This window comes from Gigantopelta aegis, chromosome 5 (genome assembly GCF_016097555.1).
Source record: "Gigantopelta aegis isolate Gae_Host chromosome 5, Gae_host_genome, whole genome shotgun sequence".
Classification (NCBI taxonomy): domain Eukaryota; kingdom Metazoa; phylum Mollusca; class Gastropoda; order Neomphalida; family Peltospiridae; genus Gigantopelta; species Gigantopelta aegis.
The window spans coordinates 2,691,081-2,714,784 of record NC_054703.1 but is presented as its reverse complement, the minus strand read 5'-3'; the positions used below and the strand labels follow the sequence as shown (position 1 = coordinate 2,714,784).

Sequence of the window (23,704 nt, the reverse complement as noted above, 5' to 3'; positions counted from 1 at the left end):
TAAAAACAAACTGGACGGCATAATACATGTAGTACAGACATGCATTACATGAATTGACAAATGATTGTAACAGCCTGAACACTAGTCACACATGCAAGTTAAATGGATGATGTTTCTAGTGATAAATACAAATCAGTTCATGTAACATGTTTTAATGAGTCTTTGTTTATTACATATTTAGAAACAAACTGGACGGCATAATACATGTAGTACAGACATGCATTACAGGAATTGTCAAATGATTGTAACAACCTGAACATGAGTCGCACATACAAGTTAAATGGATTACGTTTCTAGTGATAAATACAAATCATTTTACATAACAGCTGTTTTAATGAGTGTTTATTACACATTTAAAAATAAACTGGACGGTACAATAGTAAACATGCTTTACATACACGTATATTCTCAAATATTCTCAGCACGAGTAGCACATGCTAACTGAATGATGTCTCTAGTGATAAATACAAATCAGTTTAATGTAACAGAGATGTTTTAATGAGTCTGTTTATTATATATTTAAAAACAAACTGGACGGTATATAATATTAAACATACTTTACGTATATTCTCAAATATTCAGCACGAGTGGTACATATACATGCTAACTGAAAAATGTTTCTAGTGATAAACACAAATCAGTTCGCTTTATCAATATGTTTTAATGATCAAGTCTGTTGATTATACATTTAAAAACAGTTGCACTGGACGGCACAGTATTCATTGTCAAATGATGATGGTGAAAACCGGAACATGAATTGCACATCCGAGTTAAATGGATGATGCTTAAAGTGAGTAATACAAATCGGTTCAATATATAGAGATATGTTAATGAGTCTTGTTTGATACACATTTAAGAATAGTCCAACTGGACAGCCTAATAGTAGACATGTGTTACATATATTCCCAAATGATGCTGGGCTTCTAGAATTTATATACAATCCACTAACCATGGGATCAGAGATTTTAAAATTTACTAGCCACAAATAAAAAACCACTAGCCCTAGTTCACTTTAAGTTAATATTTTTTTTACTAAATAATGGTAATAATCAGATATGTCACCTAAACGGAGATGGAGCTTAAAAACACTAACATTGGGGGATTGGGGTGGGGGGCAGGATGTTCAATTTACAAAATAGACTTAACTACAACATTTGACAAAAAAATTGCAGTAGTCGTCGGGCATGGCAATAGTAGATATTTACTAGCCCAACATTGAATATCACTAGCCATGGGAGTGGGGCTACCATAATCTAGAAGCCCTGTCTGGCATGGCAATAGTAGATATTTACTAGCCCAACATTGAATATCACTAGCCATGGGAATGGGGCTGCCATAATCTAGAAGCCCTGAATGATGGTAAAAAACCCCAGCATGTGTTGCACATGCTAATTGAATGGATGTCTATGGTGATAAACAAATTAATTAATTTTATAGAGATACTTAAGGAGTTTATTTAAAACATTAAACAAAATAATTGAACTGAATGGCACAATAGTACAGACATGTATTACATAAATTGTTAAATAATGATGGTAAAAAAAACACCTGAATAAGCACATGTACATATAACTTGAATGGATAATGTTTAAAACTGACAAAAAAATCAGTTCATTTTTTAGAGATATGTTAACAAGTTTATTTAAAATATTAAACAAAACAATCGCACTGGACGGCACAATATTGGACATGCTACATGAATTGTCAAATGATTATGGTAAAAAACTGAACAACACGCGAGTTAAATGGATGATTTTCTAGTGATGAAGACAAATCAGTAATGTTTTAATGAGTGTTGAAAAAAAAAAAAAAATTCAAATTGGATGGCATAACAGTGCAGGGGGCAATTTCACAAAACATCTTAAGTTTATGTCTGAGACTATCAGCTATACCAGGCAGAAATTTACAAGTGTTTGGCATCTATTTCACGAAGAAAATTACATCATTACGGAAAATATTTTAAGGACAAAAGAAAATGAAATATGTGTTTCTAACAATATTTGCTGTACTATAATAGTAATAAGAATTGTGGTTTAGTTGTAGATTTACATTCACATGCAAAATTGGGCTTACGATGGTTTGTGAAATTGGGCCCAGGCTTGTATTACATGTACATGAACTGTCGAATGATTATTGTAAAAACCTGAACACTCGTAAATAAATAAATAAATAAATAAATAACACCAGCATGAGTGTCAGTCTCAGTTCTGTGGGTCACTGATGGAATGTACTGAACACAATTTACAGGCACTTTCACATGTACAGGACAGCACATACCACAGCTTCTGACAGCAGTCTGTGAGCCATTCTGAAAGAACGTCACTTAGAGAAAATGTTAAACAGTCACCAAAAATAGGGCAATGTCTATGGATTCAATTAAAGGGACAGACCCCAGTTTTTAAACACTACAGCATATTTTTCACTATTAGAGCCGTTTATGATCATTGAAATCAAACATTACTTATATTTTATTGTTTAGATTATCCATTTCCGTAAAATTGAAGTGTTTCTGGTCATCCTGTTGTTTCTAATATCACAAAATGCATTTTTCATATTTTTAAAAACACACATGCATCCGAGAAGTAGCGGGTATTGATTAGAGTTCTCGTCTATTTTTTAAGGATATTTTCCAGTTTTAACATCACAGACTCTTCTTTCACTCCCATTTTAACTTTATCCAAATGTGTTACAGGTTTGTACATCAACTAAACTTGGTGTCCATTTTTTACGAGTTGAAACTAGGTACTGTGTGCCTTTTACAATTGACCACAATTATGTTTTTTGGTTCATGCCAGTATGGACAGAAAAGATGTGCACACCCCACACTAACCTGAAAAGTTTTAAGTAAGTGACAAACTGTTTGCCTTGCAATAAAAAAAGTTCTAATAATTTTTCTTTAAAACTTAATGTGAATGCTCGTCTCGCACCACTTCATGAGAGTGATCGACCCCTCACCTTGATTTTGCTTGTGGCTAAGACTGCTTATTGTGGCTAAAAGACTGCTTATTGTGGCTAAGACTGCTTATTGTGGCTAAAAGACTGCTTATACTCTTGTGCAAATGAGATTTGCAGATCCATGCAAATTTTACACCAAAGAAATATTTTAAAATGGCCTCTTAAAACTGGTGAAATATCATTTGAACTTTATTGTAATGCTTATATCTAATTATAAATTCAAGCACGCTGTCCTGGGCACACACCTGGGCAGTCTGTCCAGGACAGTGGGTTTGTTAGTGGTCAGTGAGAGAGAATTTGGTGTAGTCCTTCCCGTTGACATATTAAAATTCAGAGTTCCGAGTGTGAGCCGGTACCGAGATGCAAACCCAGTATCTACCAGCCTTTAGTCTGATGTCTTAACCACAATACACAACCGAACGTATCTGTGATATTTGTATTGTTGCACAGTTAGTTACACCATGTTTTAATCTGATTCTTGAATTGTTACATTGATGTGGATCATTACTTCATGTACGCATATGTACCATACATTGTAGTCTGACACCCAATAGCCGATGTATTTTTTTGTGCTGGGGCGCCATTAAACATTCATTGATTCATTCATCGTACACCACCAATACCTACCCCAGAGTTTAGCCAGTGAACGTTTCGCCAGTGTTCGCGAACTATTTGATTGGTTCCCGATGTGACCATTTGGTTTAACATAAAGTGCATAAACCAGTCTAGCGGACGTTTTTCTGCTCAGTCTGGCTGAACTCAGCCCAGTTAGAAAAAAAAAATAGGTTGCTACATAATAATGTGATTGTAGAAAAATAGTAACACTGACTTAGGTGCCTGCTCGATGTAGGAAACCACTTGTCCAGGATTTTCTTTAAATGCAAGTTAAGTCCTTTTTCTTCGAGATCCAGTTCACAAAATGTTTTAACCCTTTGAAACCATTTTCAATCTGACATCTTGTTAGTCAAAGAGACCCAAGGAGTGAAAGGGTTAATGGCTTTCTTTCAAATGGAATCTGCTAATGTGGGCCTGGTAACATAAAGCAATCGTAACACTTACGTCAGACGTACACCATAAATAATGTTACATAATGTGTGGTGTACCTCTGACGCAGGTGTTACCGGGCCCTGCTGTGCAGTGTGTGTTTGCATTAATACTAGCTCCCCCATTCCAAGGCCTTGACAAACTCTTCTTCAGAAAACTGCAGCATCTTCGCAGCTTCTACGTGCATCTGAAACAAAATAATACTTAGCTTTAAAAAAATGATAAATGATCTACACTTTTGGGGATGGAAATAGCATCCTGACAAAAGTTAAAAACAGTCCATTTTTTTAAATAATAATTCACTTGCTAAAACTCTCCTAAAAAATTCAGACTCTGCAATGAAGAAAATGTCCACAGCAAAAGAAACATGCCGTAGAATAAAAAGCTAATATAGTTCAAGACCAAAAAGTGTCCTAGAGATTTTTAAAAAACAGGGTTGCAAAATCACAGGTAATTTTTTTCTAGTAACAGAAGGAAGGAAGGAAGGAAGAAGGGAAGGAAGGAAGGAAGGAAGGAATGTTTTATTTTCTAGAGACTGATCATCTCATCTGCTATTTAATGCGATTCTGTTATATTTTAATTCCATAAGGCTCTAAAATACATCTCGGAGACACTAATCTTTCAGAAACTAGTGCCCCACGACTGGTTTATCAAAGTCATGGTATGTCATGCCCTGCATGTGGGAAAGTGCATATAAAAGACCACTTGCTACTAATGGGGAAAATGTAGCAGGTTTCCTCTGAAGACTACATGTCAGAAATAACAAATGTTTGACATCCAATAGCCGATGATTAATTAATCACTGTGCTCTAGTGGTGTCATTAACCCTCCAAAGTTTTGCTTATTTTTCTCTAACGTTATCTTTGTCTTGCCACCACAACCTCCTATTCTACTGTCCAACACAATCTAGAAGACACTTTCCCATTGTTTGCGCCCAACCTCGAGTTGCGAAATTTATACGCATGCATTATTTTTAGTTTGATTAAGGTGATGTGGATTGTTTACGAATTTACATGTCATGAAAATGTGCCAAAGTGCATATTTCGCAAAAAAAAACCCCATGTCACATCATTGATCCAATTTATAGTAGTTTATATACTGCCAAATATTATTAACCAGGGCTTTAGATTGCATCACAGTCACAATGGTAAAGCTAGGGTGTGCCCAAAATAGGTATGCCCCCCAAAAATGTGCCCCAAAATAACTATAAACATATCAACTACTAAACAATTCCAACTACAAAACTACTGAAATATTAAGCCTAAATTAACTTGAAATAACGCAAAATGCTTTTCTGAATAACTACAACCCTTCAAATCACTTCCATTTCATACAATCCTCAATTAATTAAATTAATGTGCCCCTTACAGATCTCGCTATGCTCAGAACAAATGAAAAATATGTGTTGTTCCCAAATGAGAGATGTAAATCGCTGTTAACGCACCTTCTGTCTCTTGAGTATGTCAATAAGTTTGAGCTGTTTCTTGAAGCCCGTCATCAGTTCGTTCTTCTGTTTCTCCAGTCTCCGGTTCGCCAACAGCAGCTGTTCTAGTCTCTTCTTCTCCTGCTCTGACGTGTCCTGTGCAAAGGAAAGGAATGTGTAACGACACCTCAGCACAGTTTTAAACTGCAGTGACTAACATGGCTATTTCAACACTTGGTCAAGATAGTGAAAGAAAGGAAAGGAATGTGTAACGACACCTCAGCACATTTTTAAATTGCAGTGACTAACATATATAAAGAATACTAAAAGAGTTTGCCTGTCATCACATTTTTATCAAATCAGTGAACAGTTTTAGTATCTGACAAGCAAAAACCAGTCAGATACCAACACTGTTCACGAGTTTCATAAAAATAGTATGACAGGCAAGCTAGTGTAGGATTTTATTTATTACAAATCAGTTGCAAACAAGCTGCAATGCAAAGGTAAGCAGATGTCGATACCTACTATGTTATTGTTCTACAAATTGGGTCAGCAAGTGATCTACGTCACGCCAATATTACACTAGTTATATATTAAGTGATTGTTATGACATGAGCAATATCTTACACTGGTGTGTAATAAAGGTTTTTTAAACACTTGGGAGAGAGGAAAGGAAAGGAATGTTTGTTTAATAACACCTCACATTTTAAAATACTGCATGCTGTTTGGTTTTTAACATATGGTTATTACGATACTTGGGACAGTAAAAAGGAAAGGAATGTTTGTTTAATGACACCTCAGCACATTTTAAAATATGGCTATTTGGTGTTTAATATACGGTTATTTATACACTTAGCCTAGACAGAGAAAGGAAAGGAATGTTTGTTGAACAACATCTCAGCACATTTTAAATTACGGCTATTTGATGTCTAATATATGGTTATTTCTACACTTGATCTAGTTAGGGTGAGAAAGGAAAGGAATGTTTGTTTAACAACACCTCAGCACATTTTAAAATACAGCTATTTGATGTCTAACATATGGTTATTTCTACACTTGATCTAGTTAGAGAGAGAAAGGAAAGGAATGTTTGTTTAAAGGCATACTGTCACAGATTTAAAGACCTTATTTCTCTAAAAATGAATAATAAATCAAAATTACATTAATTTTTACAGACCAAATCTAGCTATTGCATCACTTTAACTACACCATGATGGAGTGAAATCCATGTCAACCCTCTCAGCAATGTTAGTTTTTTAATTATGGACCATTGCCATAATTCAATTATTTTTACAAAATATCATTAATACATGTACATCTAAGTGGAGTATGGTGGTTACGTAGGTGGTTGAATAAAGAACCTTTAGGGACAAATCAAATATATATATTTTTAAAGTAATACCTTGTTAGGCCATGTAATAGGTCAGTGGTCTGTGACAGTATGCCTTTAACAACATCTCAGCACATTTTAAAATACAGCTATTTGATGTCTAACATATGGTTATTTCTATACTTGATCTAGTTAGAGAGAGAAAGGAAAGGAATGTTTGTTTAACAACTCCTCAGCACATTTTAAAATACAGCTATTTGATGTCTAACATATGGTTATTTCTACACTTGATCTAGTTAGAGAGAAAGGAAAGGAATGTTTGTTTAACAACACCTCAGCACATTTTAAAATACAGCTATTTGATGTCTAACATATGGTTATTTCTACACTTGATCTAGTTAGAGAGAGAAAGGAAAGGAATGTTTGTTTAACAACATCTCAGCACATTTTAAATTACGGCTATTTGATGTCTAATATATGGTGATTTCTACACTTGATCTAGTTAGAGAGAGAAAGGAAAGGAATGTTTGTTTAACAAAACCTCAGCACATTTTAAACTACGGCTATGATATCTAACATATAGTTATTTTGATACTTGTCTACAGTGAAAGAGAGGGGAAACCCAACGTCTGTCTACCTTTGACGAAGATTTGAACTTCAGTAGCTGTTCCTTGTATTTTTCTATTTCTTCGAGAGCTCGATTCAGCCGCACCTCCGTAGCACTCTGTGTGGACGTCTGCTGTTTCTGAGTGCGTTTTATCTGTTCTAGCTCCTACAGTGGGAAAAGAAAGGAAAGGAATATTTGTTTAGCGACATCTCGCCACATTTTCAACTAGTTATATGGCGTCTTAATGTTTAGCTAATTTGGAGAGAGAGAGAGAGAGAGAGAGAGAGAGAGAGAGAGAGAGAGAGAGAGAGAGAGAGAGAGAGAGAGAGAGAGAGAGAGAGAGAAACAGAGAGTGAGAGAGAGGTGTTATAGGATAAATAGAATTCGCTACTCGTGTTTTTTAATATGACAAATACCAGTACTTAACATAGACACGGTTGATCTTTTCCATATTAAAAAATACTCGTGACAAATCCTCTATTTATCAACATTAGGTGGTGGTGGTTTTATTTAATAAAGACTTTGTAGAGAATGAAGTACTGTTCTTGTCTTTCTCGGCATGTGGTGACCTTGGTTAGGTTAAAAATCAGACCTCGCTCCCCATCACTCCCATGGAACTAGTTCAAGGAGAGTAAATTTTAGCTCCCCTTAAGGCCACACCACACAATATGATTACCTCATACAATAGCTGATTGCACAGTAACCAATCGTAATATCTGTCTTGTCAATTGGCTATTCTTGAATGACACACTTGTATTGTATGGTGTTGCCTTTAGCCTGTAAATTTATATGGTATAAATATGGCAGTATCTTTAATGGCTCCCATTAATCTAAGTTACGGTTGCAATTAATCACTACCATCCCAAACAGCAGAGCCCCCAAAACCCATGTCCGAACCAGACAAGCGAAAGGAAAAGAAGGAAGTTGGAGTCACATGACCGGAACTACAGGGAGCATATATATTGAAGAATTTTAAGCCATCCCATTGGCTGTTGGGATGTTCGGACCAGACCACTTGCGTGGTGGTGGTGGTGGTGGTGGTGGTGGTGGGGGGGCTCCACTTGTGAGAACAGGTAATGTTGAAAAGAAATACTTTTATATGAAACAGAAAAAGGTACGTAACGTAGGATCAGAGGTTTTAATGTAAAGATGATTATTAAGTAAGCTGTTACCTTCCTCAGTCCCGCCAGCTGAGTCTCAGCACTTTCGGACTTGTTTTTGGCGTCCTCTGCCATCTTTTTGTATTTGTCGATCTGTGTTTGCTGAGACGCGCCCGTTCTAACCAGACGGCCCCTCTCCTCCTCCAAGTCCTTCAGTCTGGTAGCAAGCCGATTGCTCTCTTCATCCTAGAATGAATGAATGAATGAATGAATGAATGCATGAACGAACAAGCATTCTGAGAGTACTGCAAAAGCAATACATATCCCCTATGGCTCAACAAATGTTCATATTTCTTAAGTTAAAGGGCCATAACGCTGTGAAAAATTGGATAAATTGCCATGAAAGTCAATCTTTACCTGTAACAGTACATGATAAAGCTGTACACAAAAATTCATCTCAATATTTTGAGGCATTATGAAAAAAAAGAAAAGAGTCTGGAAACCAAATTTTTGCATTTCCTAAGTTTAAGGATCATAACGTTGTCGAAAAATGGGTAAATCTCCATGAAAGTCAAACTTGATCTGTATGAAACATGATAAAGCTATACACCAAATTTCAGCTCATTATTTTGCAAAACAAAAAAAAGAGTACGAAAAACACATTTTTGTATCTTCTAAGTTAAAAAAAAGAAGAAATGTTTTATTTAACGACGCACTCAACACATTTTATTTATGGTTATATGGCATCAGACATATGGTTAAGGACCACACAGATTCTGAGAGGAAACCCGCTGTCGCCACTACATGGGCTACTCTTTCCGATTAGCAGCAAGGGATCTTTTATTTGCACTTCCCACAGGCAGGATAGCACAAACCATGGCCTTTGTTGAACTAGTTATGGAACACTGGTCGGTGCAAATGGTTTACACCTACCCACTGAGCCTTGTGGAGCACTCACTCAGGGTTTGGAGTCGGTATCTGGATTAAAAATCCCATGCCTCGACTGGGATCCGAACCCAGTACCTACCAGCCTGTAGACCGATGGCCTAACCACGACGCCACCTAGGCCAGTCCCTTCTAAGTTTAAGAGCCATAATTCTGTTAAAAATGGGTAAACTGTCATGAAAGTCAAACTTGATCTGTAGCAATACACAAAATTTCAGCTCAGTGTTTTGCAACATTAAAGAAAAGTCCGGAAAACTGTATGTGGGACAGAAGGACAGACAGACAAGACGGACAGAGATGAAAGCTATAGTCTCCTCCGGTTGGAACGGTAAGGGACTAATAATGTTAATAACATTACAGCACAAAGAATACATCAGCTTTTGGAGGAAATGTTTTATTTAACAACGCACTCAACACATTTTATTTACTGTTATATGGCGTCGGACATATGCTTAAAGACCACACAGATACTGAGAGAGGAAAACCCGCTGTCGCCACTTCATGGGCTACTCTTTTCGATTAGCAGCAAGGGATCTTTTATATGCACCATCCCACAGATAGGATAGTACATACAACAGCCTTTATTACACCAGTTGTGGAGCACCAGCTTGAACGAGAAATAGCCTGATGGGCCCACCTGACAGGAATCGATCCTAGATCGATCGTGCATCAGGTGAGCGCTGTACCACTGGACTACGTCCTGCCCCCAAATCAATATAAAAATTAAAATGTTACATTTGTTTTTTTAATAGCAAGACATTCCTTACATTTGTTTTTTTAATAGCAAGACATTCCTTACATTTGTTTTTTTAATAGCAAGACATTCCTTACATTTGTTTTTTTAACAGTAAGACATTCCTTACATTTGTTTTTTTAATAGCAAGACATTCCTTACATTTGTTTTTATAATAGCAAGATATTCCTTACATTTGTTTTTTTAACAGCAAGACATTCCTTTCCTTTAAGTAAAAAAAGTAAAGTTTGTTTTATTTAACGACGCCGCTAGAGCACATTGATTTTTTATCTTATCATCGGCTATTGGACGTCAAACATATGGTCATTCTGACACTGTTTTTTTTTAGAGGAAACCCGCTGTCGCCACATAGGCTACTCTTTTTACGACAGGCAGCAAGGGATCTTTTATTTGCGCTTCCCACAGGCAGGATAGCACAAACCATGGCCTTTGTTGTACCAGTTATGGATCACTGGTCGGTGCAAGTGGTTTACACCTACCCATTGAGCCTTGCGGAGCACTCACTCAGGGTTTGGAGTCGGTATCTCGATTAAAAATCCCATGCCTCGACTGGGATCCGAACCCAGTACCTACCAGCCTGTAGACCGATGGCCTGCCACGACGCCACCGAGGCCGGTCTCCTTTCCTTTAAGAGTAGAATACCTTTTTATGACATTCCTGTGTCAGTCTGTCAAGCTCCTCCTGCATCACACGCAGCTTGGCTTTGAGAAACCGAATCGTCGCCTCTGAAAGACAAGCATAATACAGGATTGAAACTTAACTGGAAAATCAGGGTGGCCAGCATGGGTCGGTTAAAATAAACTGTTAAAACAAATCATTCGTGTTCATGTGTATTTACTGTACATCTGTCACAGGTGTCTGAAAAAGCAGAGATGCCAACTCTAGTTGGAGTGTCATAGGAATCCAGGCCTTCAAAAATTGGAATCCCACCCCCCAAAATAGGAATGTTATCTGTGATGGCTCAGGAGCGTGTTTTTCAACATTTTGGTAAAATCGAGTTCAAGGTCGTAACCAATCGGTAAACATCAGGGCTATTCGGAAGACCGATTGCTAGACAGGTTTATTCTCTATCGCCATGCTTGCTGTGCTCGCTATTCAAAATCCAAAGTTTAAAGAACAAGGAAGAAAACCAATCTATGATTGTTGATGGTGACGAGGGGAAAAGTTCCATTTCTCCGGTGTTAACATTTGTGCCTTCCAAAATATGATCCAACACCAAATATGCGAAATTACATTTTTCTTTCTAAAAATTGGAAATTTGAACAAGACAATCGTAATGGCATAATCTATGCTTTAAATTCCGCCAAATTTGTAACGGTTGGCATGTATGAAAATGCACAAATGATCACTTAATGGTCAGACAATGATGGTTTGTCTAGCCCAATTAAAGGATAGTGATCTTCAGGTTGCCTTAATTTTGCTCATGGTAAAGGAAGGAAAGAATGTTTTATTTAACAACGCACTCAACACGTTTTAATTACGGTTATATGCCATCGGACATATGGTTAATAACCATTCAGATAATGAGAGAGGAAACCTGAATGGACTACTCTTTCCAATTAGCAGCAAGGGATCTTTTATATGCAGCATCCCACAGACAGGATAGCACATACCACTGCCTTTGTTATGTCAGTAGTAATGCACTGGCTGGAATAATAAATAGCCCAATTAGTCCACTGATGGGAATCGATCCTAGACCGACCGCGCATCAAGTGAGCGCTTTACCACTGGGCTACGTCCTGTCCTCTTTAATGATCAGAGTTATTGCTTGTCTAGCATCATTTCACGACCGTGATCTTCAGGTGGTTTTTATTTTGTGCATGTCGAATGAATGAATGAATGAATGAATGAATGAATGAATGTTCAACGACACCTCAGCATGAAAAATACATCGGCTATTGGGTGTCATAATGTATGAATGAATGAATGAATGTTCAACGACACCCCAGCATGAAAAATACATCGGCTATTGGGTGTCATAATGAATGAATGAATGAATGAATGAATGTTTAACGACACCCCAGCATGAAAAATACATCGGCTATTGGGTGTCATAATGAATGAATGAATGTTTAACGACACCCCAGCACAAAAAATACATCGGCTATTGGGTGTCATAATGAATGAATGAATGTTCAACGACTACCCAGCACAAAAAATACATCGACTACCCAGCACAAAAAATACATCGGCTATTGGGTGTCATAATGAATGAATGAATGATTATTACCTGTCCCCATGTCAGCTGCTGCTGCTGGAATAATGTCGTCATCGACGTTGACCAAGCTGTCGTCATCCACGTTTCCCTCGATGTGAGATATCGCCTCGGCCATGGACATCTCTCGAAACTCCGTCATGAACGTCTCATCGAGCGTGGCAACGTCATCAGCAAGGTTAGACTTGGAGCGACTTTTTGGTCGTGTCCTGAAATATTTTAAAATAATATATACCAATACAGGAGAAGGTTGTGTATGTGTGTGCATGTGGGGGGGGGGGGTGTGTGTGTGTGTGTGTGTGTGTGTGTGAACACCCTTCTCCCCCAATTTTGAAGTGCCCTGGAAAATTCAATATGCAGCAGATAAAAACAATTACAGTAGAATCTCGTTGGGTTAGACTCGGAACGGTTGAACCAAAAAATGAAGTCCCGAGTTAACACTTACATGTTGTTGGACGAATGGTTGGGTCGAACTACCCTTTGGGTTGAACACTTTCTCGAGCACTGACGGGGTTCGATCAAACGGGATTCAACTGTAATTTAGTTGCTGATATGGGGCACATTTAATATTTTGGTTCACTTGGTGCATGTTTCTGTGGGAGATTTAGAGAACAATTAACGAGTTAATGAGTGTCGTAAACCCGAACCTTTTGGAAGGCAGGAAATTATTTATTTAATGACGCACTCAACACATTTTATTTACGGTTATATGGCATCAGACATATGGTTATGGACCACACATATATTGAGAGAGGAAACCCGCTGTCACCACTTCATGAGCTACTCTTTTCGATTATCAGCAAGGGATCTTTTATATACAGACAGGATAGTACATACCACAGCCTTTGTTACACCAGTTGTGGAGCACTGGCTGGAACGAGAAATAGCCCAATGGGTCCACCAACGGGGATCGATCCTGGACCAACCGTGCATCAAGCTAACGCTTTACCACTGGGCTACACACACACACACACACCCCCCCCCGCCTTTTTTGGTGTCGAGTATATTTATCTTACCTCGGTAGGCCTGGTTTCTTTGATCTTGACCCTGGTCTGATCTGATTGGACACTTTTGAACTCGGATGGGATATAGGCTGAAAAACAGTTAACATACATGTATGAAAACAATGGCAAAATGTAATAATCATACCATCGAGGTGCGTGTAGTTTATTCAACTGTTTTAAGAAGTAAATCATGACTAGGAATGGAACGATTCAGGTTTTTAAAATATTTTATTCGATTTTCGATATTTGGTCCACGGTTCGATTTATTCATGATACTTTCCAAAAATTGAACAAGTACGCCAACTATCATATATACATTTTAATACACTATTTTAAGAGAAAGACTTTATTTTCCTTAATTTTGTAAAATAATTGTAACTATAAAACATTGATTTATTAATCATCGGCTATTGGATGTCAAACATTTGGTAATTTTGACATATAGCCTTAGAGAGGAAACCTGCTACATTTTTTCCATTAATAGCAAGGGATCTTTTATATGCACCATCCCACAGACAGGACAGCACATATCAGTCATAATGTACTAGTTGGAACGAGAAATTGCTCAATGGGCCCACCGACGGGGATCGATCCTATACCGACCACGCATCAAGTGAGCACTTTACCACTGGGCTACGTCCTGCCCACTCGAGGTACTGTTAGTCCACTGACATAGAAGAAAATGCCAGGGATGAGAAGTATGAAAAGAAAAAGTCCTTCTTGTGTCTACTTCAACATACCCGTCTTGGCATGGCTTCATTTGGACCAGTGAGGTCATCATCAAATTCCCTAGGAGAAAAAAAGAAAGGAAAAGAATTTATAGTGAAAATAGTACAGTAAATGAACTCAGGGAAAATAAGTGTGAAATATGCTACTTTATCTGCAACCACTTTCTATTGACAGATTATGATGACAGATGAAGCAAAGTCATAAACGAATAGTAGCAGGATATGACTTTTGACATTTGACCTCTAGGTCATCATACAATGTAGTCGAAATAACAGAAAAAATAGTTTTCCCCCTTAATTTTTATGGTCTGCAGGATAAAGATAATAATTAGTTAATGATGTAGGATATCCACTTTATCCTGTTCAGGCCAAATGAGAAATTCAGCTCGGCAAGCCTCGTGGAATTTCCCATTGTTATCTTCACAGGAGAAAGCCAATATCATAAATATCATACGTCATTAATTAGTTATTCTCTATATAGATATATATACTGACGTCCAAAAGAAACTATACCAACACTTTGAGACTACTGAATAAAACCCAAAATATGTTGCATGTCTGAAACATTATATATTCATGAGAGTGGTGTTTGGATAAGTTGGGAACAAAATTTACTTCCATAAAAGCAGAAACATATTTAACCACTATTTTATTTTCATTATCCAAATTATAAAGAATTATATATATATATATATATATAGTGAATCATCCTGCATTACATTAAATGCTGCATGATGATTCAAGTGTGTTCATAAATGACCGTTTCAGCCAACTTCTGACTTACAATAGCATCCAATACACTCCAGAGCTCATATATATGCATTGTAAATTTGGAGTCGTTTAAATAATAAAAATGTAACTGAAAATCCAGCTAAATTGTTGTTAAAAGTGTGTTTTATCAAAGTGAACGACCTTAGTTTTTAAACACTACAACATATTTTTTAACTTATTAAAGCCATTTTTGATCATTTAAATTAAAACTACTTACATTTTATTACTTAGAATATTCATTTTTGTACACATGAAGTGATTCAGGTTATCCAGGTTTTTGTAATACCCCAAAATATAATTTTGATAATTATTAAAATGCACGTTTGTCGGGGGAGTAATGGTTATTGAGACACACTCTAGTTATTTTTAGACTGTATTTTCCTGTTTATACATCACAGACTTTAGCTTCTCTCGGTCATAACTGTACCCAAAAGTGTTGCAGGTTTGTAGATTAACCAAACTTAGTGTCCATTTTCACTTAGTAATCATAATGGAAACAGGTTCTTAGAGAAAGAAACAAACTGTAGTAATAAAAAGAATAACAAACTCAGTACCAATTACTATCAAAGCTGTCTGTCTTGAAATAAATAATTTTCCTTTTGTCACGAGCCTTAGCGAGTAACAATGAAAAATTATTTCACTTGGGATATAAATTTGATAGTAACTGGTAATGAGTTTGTTATCCTCTATTTAATGATGCTTATTACTGTTAAAGGTGTTGTCACAGTTACATGTGCCACATGGGAATCTGTCACATACTTGAGGAACGTATCTGTGTTGATGTTATCCAGCAGTCTTGACTTGGACAGGACTGACTCCTGATCTCGCTGTGAACAAATTGAAAAATAGAAAAATTTAACACATTCATTTTCTTCCATTCATTTAACTTGATTTCCGTGCTTATATAAAATTACGGGCAATTTTCTCTATGTGTGGGTTTAGTGTGGTGCGGTCATAGAAGAATGTGGAAAATGCATATACACACACATACATACACACACACAAAATTTTAAAATCAGTTTTGATTATCAGTAGCAGTTTTTGGTAACTGTACTCGCACCACACCCATATCATGTCACACCAAAGTCGGTCACATGAAAACTAATCCAAAGATTCAAACTCACAGTCCTGGACATATACCTCATCTATCTGGATTATTTGCACACGACACAGGTCAATGTTTAAGTTGTCAGTGGTTCACGAGAGGGAAGTTGGTGTAGTGGTCTTACACCTCCTGACTGAGGCGTTAAAACTTGCTCTGGGTGGAAGCTGGTACCGGGATGCGATCCCAATACCTATCAGCCTTACATATGATGGCTAAACTACTATACTAAAGAAATAATCATAATGTTATAATAATAATAATAATAATAATAATAAATTCTTTATTTAGTGAGGGTAACACAGTTAGCAAAAGCTAATCTTCCCTGAGGCCCTCATGTACAAAGAATACAGAATTACAATACATATATTTATGAAAAAATAAAAAAAACAGATATGGCAATAAACATATGTACAAATGATATTATTTTAGAAAATATTTCTTGAGTCTATATCTAAAAACAGCAGTATTTGGCGATGATCGGATAGCTTTAGGTAACTGATTCCAAAGTACTGGTCCAGAGTAACTGAAAGCATGTTTAACTAAAGACATTTTAGGTTCTGGAATTAATAGATTTCTATCCTCTACATTTCGAAGGTTGTAGGGATTGTTTTCTCCAACATATATATTAATAAGTTTGAAAGGTAGTTTGGAGCTTCATTGCATAGACATTATAAATTTATAAACATTTGTGATAGTGGATTCATATTTCCATTGTCATCCATTTTAACTGTTTAAATAGTTTGGCAGATGGAGTAATAGGATCTACATCTAATATCATCATTGCAGCTCTCCATTGCAGTTTTAATGTTAGACAAGAACTGTCAAAGTTCAAAATGTGCTTAGGAGTCGTCCAACAAATATTCCTTTCCTTTTGTAACTGACTTTGTCTGGGGGAATGGGGCAAGATGTAGCTTAGTGGCAGCGCATTTGCTCGAGTTTCAGTGGCTCATAGAATCAATTGGTTCATCAAAGGCTGTGGAATGTATTATTCTGTCTATGGGGAAAGTGCAGGGTTCGAACTTAACGATGGCATTGGCAGCAATTGCCATCGTTAAGATATAAACTGCCATTGGTGTGGATTATCACTGATGGCACTTTTGTGCACACCTTGGTATTTAACATTTGTACATTTGAAATATGTCTACATTCAGTAAAATAAAATTTCAGTCATGTTTATTTGCTGCAAAAGTCACTTTTAAAAAATCTGTTGTCAGTGGGCTGTTTCACCCACAGCATTTTTTTTTTAAAACTGCCTTGGGCGACAAATTCTTACGTTCAAGCCCTGAAAGTGCATTTAAACTATCTTTTCTTTTTATCTCACTCTTTCATCGTTAAACATTCATTCCTTTCTACCTTTCTCTTTTTCTCATTGTCTCTCGGTATCTCCGATTCTCTCTCTCTCTCTGTTGCTGCTCTCGTCTCCCCTTTTCACCCTCTCAATCTCCCTTCTGTCTCCCTCTCATTTGGAATAACTATACACTAGAACGCAAATAACGATAGTTTATAAAATGTGCGGTGTTGTCATTAAAAAAATATTCCTTTAGCTTTCCTTTCTTACTCAATTATCTTGTAAATTATAAGAAGATATAAGATATACACTAACTTGCAATTGTACATGTATATATAATTCCCTATACACATGATTAAGGCATTCGGCAGCTTACCATAACTTCTTCAGCTTCCCGAACCAAATTGGCTGTTTTAACTTCCAGTTCTTCATTAAGTCGCCTGAAACAATAGTTATTAAGTTTTAGTGAGCATTATCCACAACATAATTCTAAACCTAGGAGATTTTATAGACAAACAAGAATCCCACGAAATTAAATATTTAATCTACTGGTTTGGTCTAAAAAATAGTTTTGTTTTGTTTAACAACACCACTAGAGCACAATGATTAACTAATCAATGGCTGTTGGATGTAAACCCTTTTGTTATTCTGACATGTAATCCTCAGAGAAACCCCCACTACATTATTCCTAATCCAGCAAGGGATCTTTTATACGCACTTTCTCACAGACAGCTACGTTGTGGTGCACTAGTCGGAATAAGAAAAAACCCAAATCAATTGAATGAATCCACTGAGGTGGTTTGAACCTGCGATGCATGCACCTCAGACGAGCACTCAATCGACTGAGGTAAAGCCCACTCCAGATTTCTTAAAATTGCTGTCTTCGAAGTTATACTTAATAAAGTCTTTTTCTGTTATTGTTCTTACTTGTACTCCTCTTCCTTGCTGTATATATCTGATGTTTTTGTGACATTGTTGTTCTTCGTACCCGACGCTGATCTTCTTCCCGAAGACGGGCGTGAAGCTCTCGTCTGAAAACAACACATTAATAAATCAATTATATTAAATTATTCAAAAGTATTTTAATTATAACAGGCAGGGCTTAAGCTGGACTAAAAAATATTTAATGTTAGGTTAATGTATTATTTAAAGAATGTTTAATAAAAAGCAGTTAGCCTTTGTGGCAGATGATATTTTAATATTATCGAGAGTATATAGTTTACTATTTTTGATATTATTTTTAAAGTATTTGTCAGATATTGTCTGCCAAATAGTACTTATGTTAATAGTTCTCTCAGTCAGGTACTCTGATCTGATTGGACAATTGCACTGCATGCTTTTTCACGTTCACAAATCACACCGACAGCAGACATGATGACAGCATGATAGATTACATTCACAGGGTGTTGTTGCTGTCATTGATTATCCCATGAAAGTAAAGGTTTTCTAAACAAGACATGTCGTTGTCAGTATGTGGACCCTGTTACATGTTTACTTTATTTTTTGCTTTTTTTCCCCAATGAAATGTTATAGTCGTTTCAGTGTATCACATACACACATCTTTTTACAGTATGTACCCTTTTTCAATTACTAGCCATGCAGAGTACTCTGACATTCGAGAGCTAGACGGACATTTTAAGAGTTATAATTGCTTTCTCAGCCAGATAACTTTATAACAAGATTGCTGTGGAGTGATTAGTTCTCCACAGCACTTTTTGCCTTGGGACTATATTCAGTTTTTTTTTAACATTGGCAAGTTTTTTGGCCATGGACATTTTCTTAATTGCAGAGGTTGCATTAAAGGGACATTCCTGAGTTTGCTACAATTTTTAAGATGTTATTGACTACAAGAGACTTTTTAACGATTGCAATTACATATCAAATATATTTTTCTGCATAAAATATTAGTGGCTGTATATTAAATGTGTTTCTGATCGTTCTAATATTTGTACTAGGTTAAATTTCATTTTATTTCGTAAAACATAATTTTTTCGTATGTACGAAATTATTTGAAGACAAAAATTCCAGTTTGGGCTTCTTACAAATATTAAGACAACCAGAAACACATTGAATATACAGACACTGATATTCTATACAAGAAAATCTATTTAATATGTAGACCGGCCTCGGTGGCGTCGTGGCAGGCCATCGGTCTACAGGCTGGTAGGTACTGGGTTCGGATCCCAGTCGAGGCATGGGATTTTTAATCCAGATACCGACTCCAAACCCTGAGTGAGTGCTCCGCAAGGCTCAATGGGTAGGTGTAAACCACTTGCACCGACCAGTGATCCATAACTGGTTCAACAAAGGCCATGGTTTGTGCTATCCTGTCTGTGGGAAGCGCAAATAAAAGATCCCTTGCTGCCTGTCGTAAAAGAGTAGCCTATGTGGCGACAGCAGGTTTCCTCTAAAAAAATCTGTGTGGTCCTTAACCATATGTCTGACGCCATATAACTGTAAATAAAATGTGTTGAGTGCGTCGTTAAATAAAACACTTCTTTCTTTCTATTTAATATGTATGTTTAATCGTAGAACTATTTTATTAGTCGGAAACATGTTACAATGCAGCACTCAGGAACGTCCCTTTAAAGATCATTTTCGAGTTTGTCGATAACAAATATTTCACATATTAACTACTAATATACACACTACAGGAAGAATTCCGACAGCACCCTCTTTCAATAATGTTAAGGCTAAATACATAGGTGCTGACGAGTTTCTTCCTATAGTTTGTGTATTCATGAGTAATATATGTAAAATATTTGTTATCAGCGAATTTGAAAATAATCAATGTAAACGTATATAATGTCAAAACTTTGTTTATTGTTGTATTGGACAAGAAATCTTTGTCTACCTGATGGTAGCCCGAAATTCTGTGATTTAGTTATAGAGTTATCTCTGACTGAGAGAGCAATTATAACTGTCGAAATGTCTGTCTAGCTGAGTAGCTCTTGAACAGCAGAGTACGTGGGCAGTGTTCTAGCTAGCATTAAATAGAGGGGCGCTGCGCCCTGCCCCAGTTTTGTGCCGCCCTGCCGTGTTTGTTACCGCACCGCCCCTGATTAACGCCGCCCTGCCCTAATTCATTGTCAAACAAAAATACAAAATCTTGCTTTCCTCTCAAAGCGTGTACATTGTTGTTACGAGTCTGTTTTCCCCAACTAAAAAACGTTTGACAATACATTGTTTGGCCACAGTTGTGAAAGCCGACAGCAGTAATGTGATATGGTTTTTTCGTTTCTATTGTTAGTCGATATGACTGCAGACGAGCGGACAGGCAGTCTTACAAAGCTTGAATGCGAAGTAATTCTCACACCGTCACGCACATAACCACACACCACCTAGCAAAGACCTAGTTGAAAGTAGACCATCATGGTAATCTTCGACAGAACGTCAAATGCGAAATTTATTTTGATAATTAAATTTTTGAAAGTAATTGTTGCCTTTGCAAATACCCAGACCAAGATACATATAGTTTTAACTGATGTCAGTAGTCCTTATCAATGACACATTGATTGCATCTTTATAATATGGCACAGAGTAAACTAGCAACACTGGTTATTTGGTCTATGAAGGCATAACTGTGTTTTGTTAAAAGCATGTCTACAAAAGCTATTTAATAAAATCTATCTAGACCTTGACATGCAATAATAGCCGTTTTTAAATGCAGTGAGCAACTTGTTACAGATATATCCTTATGTCAATTTTTTAACTTGTTTGTTCTTTTATTTCTTTATTTCTTTTTATTTATTTCTAATCATTCTCTTTTTTTCATTTCTTGATTTCTTTTAATTATTTCATTTATTTATTTGAAATTACATTTGGGCATGATATTAAATGGTATAAATACTATATATAATTTAAAAAAAAAAAGAATATGATTTTTTAGGTGATCCAACCTTTTGTAAAACATTTTAATAGTTAAAGTTTGATTTTATTTAATGACACCACTAGAGGATATTGATTTATTAATAATCGGCTATTAGATGTCAAACATTTGGTAATTTAAAAATTTAGTCTTAGAGAAAAATCCGCTACTTTTTTCCATTAGTTTCATCGTTTATATACCGTACACCATCCCACAGACAGGATAGCACATACTACGGCACATTCCAGTCATGTTGCACTGGCTGGAACGATATTTTTTTTAATAGTGTCTATATTTAGTACATTAGTACAATAATATTGCATACGGCGATGAATGTACTGTTTCATCAAACATCCAAATTTAAGAATAATAAATTTGGGTTTAGAAATTGATTGTCCCCCTCCGTCCAAAAACGTTTTGTAAATTAAAACCAGCATAGATATTTATGAATGTAAAACATACGATCATATCCAGCACTTGCCTCCAAAATAAGATTTTCGCGTTAAAAATGCCCTACAATTAAATTAGCGCCCTGCCCCATCAAAATCCTAGCTAGAACACTGCGTGGGTTATTGCAAATTGTCACAAAATTGTCCAAATTTCAAGCCACACGCAGCAAGGGCTGCAGAATGTTGGCCTCCTTCAACCAGGTGAAGTGATTAAAAAAATAAAATAATAAAAATTAAAATCTTTTTTATTTTTTTTTAAATTGGGGATTTGGGGAGGGTTATAATAATAATAAAAAATTTTTTAAATCAGTGGAGGGAATAGCCATTAGGTAAATATGTATAAATCAATTAAAGGAAAAAAAGAGGCTCAGAATTAAAATAGAAAAAAAAAACGAAAGAAAAACATCTCACAGAATTTTCTTTCGACGACATTTCCGCCATGGTTGCGAACGTAAATACTATTGTCGCTAATATTAATTAAGATTATTTAATTAAAATAATAAAATATAAAATGTTTAACATTCAAATAATAATCAACAATAACGATTATTAACAGTGTAAAAGTTTAATTTGTTTGTACTAAAAACTGTTCAATGCCGGACAGTGTAACGACAATGATGTTTTTGGTGGAAGAGGCTATATACTCGGAGCCGTGTATTTAATCTCGACTCTATATACACGGCCACCAGAGTGGTAGAACTTTAAGCCATCGACTGGCGGAAAAGGGGGATTAATTTAGCTGAATCGGTAGGGCGGTTACCTGGGACCCATTAGTTTTTCCCCATCCCAACCAGTGCCGTATGACTGGTAACCCTATATCAGATATCGTGATACGGTATTGTAACGGAAACTTTCGCCTACGTCCCAGAAGGCCGTGTCGATGTCAGCGCTACGTTATCGTATCTAAATGCTGTCCTGACTGTGGGAAAGTGCATACTGTAATATAAAGCATCCCTTGCTGTCAATGGAAAGCAAAAATGTAGTAGTTTTCGCTGAAGACTACGTGTCAGAATGGTGGATACCAACAGCTATTATGACTACATTTCTGGACAATAATGAAGTGATCGGTGGTCGCCTTGTGATGGCTCACCAGGCAGATGCAGCGTCGGGCTTCTTAGCTCGAGGGGGCCCATCGTCCCTACTGGTAGTCCTTCCTACTTGTTGGAAACTTCAGCAGCCAATCCCAGAGCAGGGGTTACAACAACATTGACAAAAAAGGAGAGGAGATAAAAAGCTGGCAGGATGAAAACAACCTTAATTTCATCAATGACCCACTTGATCAACCAACATTCTATTCCAGGCGTTGGCATTCCACTATCTCCCCTGAATTTGCCTTCTGTACTGACGATGTCCATAGAGTCATTAGTCCAGAAGTAGGACCACAGCTAGGGGAAGTGACCATCGACCGGTCCTCCTAACCTTAAGTGATAGCAAAATCCATACAGCTTCACAGCCTCCAAGGTGGAACTACAAAAAAAGCCAAATGGGAACTTTTCAAGCTTCGCACGAATGAGTTGACCAAAGAAATTGAAGTGCCAGGGAAAGAACATAGACACTATAGTGAAGGAATTTAACCTCCAAATCATTAAAGCTGCCAAAGAAAATATCCCAAGAGGAGTCAGGAAAGTATATGCTCCTTACTGGAATAAAAAAAACTTCAAATGGCACACGATGAACTGACCCGGGTGAGGGAAGAAGCAGAGTCTAACCCGAGCCAAAACAACAACCTAAAACTCCAGCATGCTAAAGCCATATACCTCAGAACCAAGACTGAATCCAAACGAAAAAGCTGGAAAGACAAAACTGCTGCACTAAACCTTGAAAAGGACAGCACCAAATTATGGAAACTTACAAAACAACTAATGAGGAAGAATCCCATGGACAGAAGATCTTTCTAATGGAGGATGGAAATATACTCACGGGTAAGAAATCTGCTGACCTCTTAGCAAAGACCTATGCCAAGGAAAGTGACATTACCATCACAACAACTCAGATGAAAGAAGCACGAAGGGAACAAAAAGAAACGGTAAGTAGAGCTACCCCGCAAGATTCCATGATGAATAGTATAAGTCAACCAGAACTTGAAAATGCCCTCAAACATCTAAAATATAGAAAATC

The 23,704-nt window shown here is 36.7% G+C and overlaps 1 protein-coding gene across 1 annotated transcript; it reads right to left on the bottom strand.

Annotated features, from left to right (window-relative positions):
• Positions 1-1,239: 1,239 nt before the first annotated feature.
• Positions 1,240-22,027, bottom strand: LOC121373470 (testis-expressed protein 9-like). Its single transcript, XM_041500135.1, has 12 exons — positions 21,998-22,027; positions 18,197-18,300; positions 17,646-17,709; positions 15,636-15,703; positions 14,118-14,166; positions 13,390-13,466; positions 12,389-12,582; positions 10,801-10,883; positions 8,532-8,705; positions 7,390-7,524; positions 5,444-5,578; positions 1,240-4,186 (listed from the first exon to the last, which is right to left on the bottom strand). The coding sequence occupies exons 1-12, from the start codon at positions 22,025-22,027 to the stop codon at positions 4,112-4,114; spliced, it is 1,188 nt and encodes a 395-aa protein (XP_041356069.1). The 3' UTR covers positions 1,240-4,111.
• Between the last annotated feature and the right edge of the window lie 1,677 nt (positions 22,028-23,704).

Excerpts from the sequence above, each read along its gene's own strand:
- LOC121373470 (XM_041500135.1), bottom strand. The coding sequence starts at position 22,027 with ATGGCGGAAATGTCGTCGAAAGAAAATTCT. Across the intron at positions 14,167-15,635 it reads AACACAGATACGTTCCTCAA|GGAATTTGATGATGACCTCA; the intron begins GTATGTGACAGA and ends TTTTTCTCCTAG. Across the intron at positions 5,579-7,389 it reads AGTTCAAATCTTCGTCAAAG|GACACGTCAGAGCAGGAGAA; the intron begins GTAGACAGACGT and ends TCCTTTGCACAG.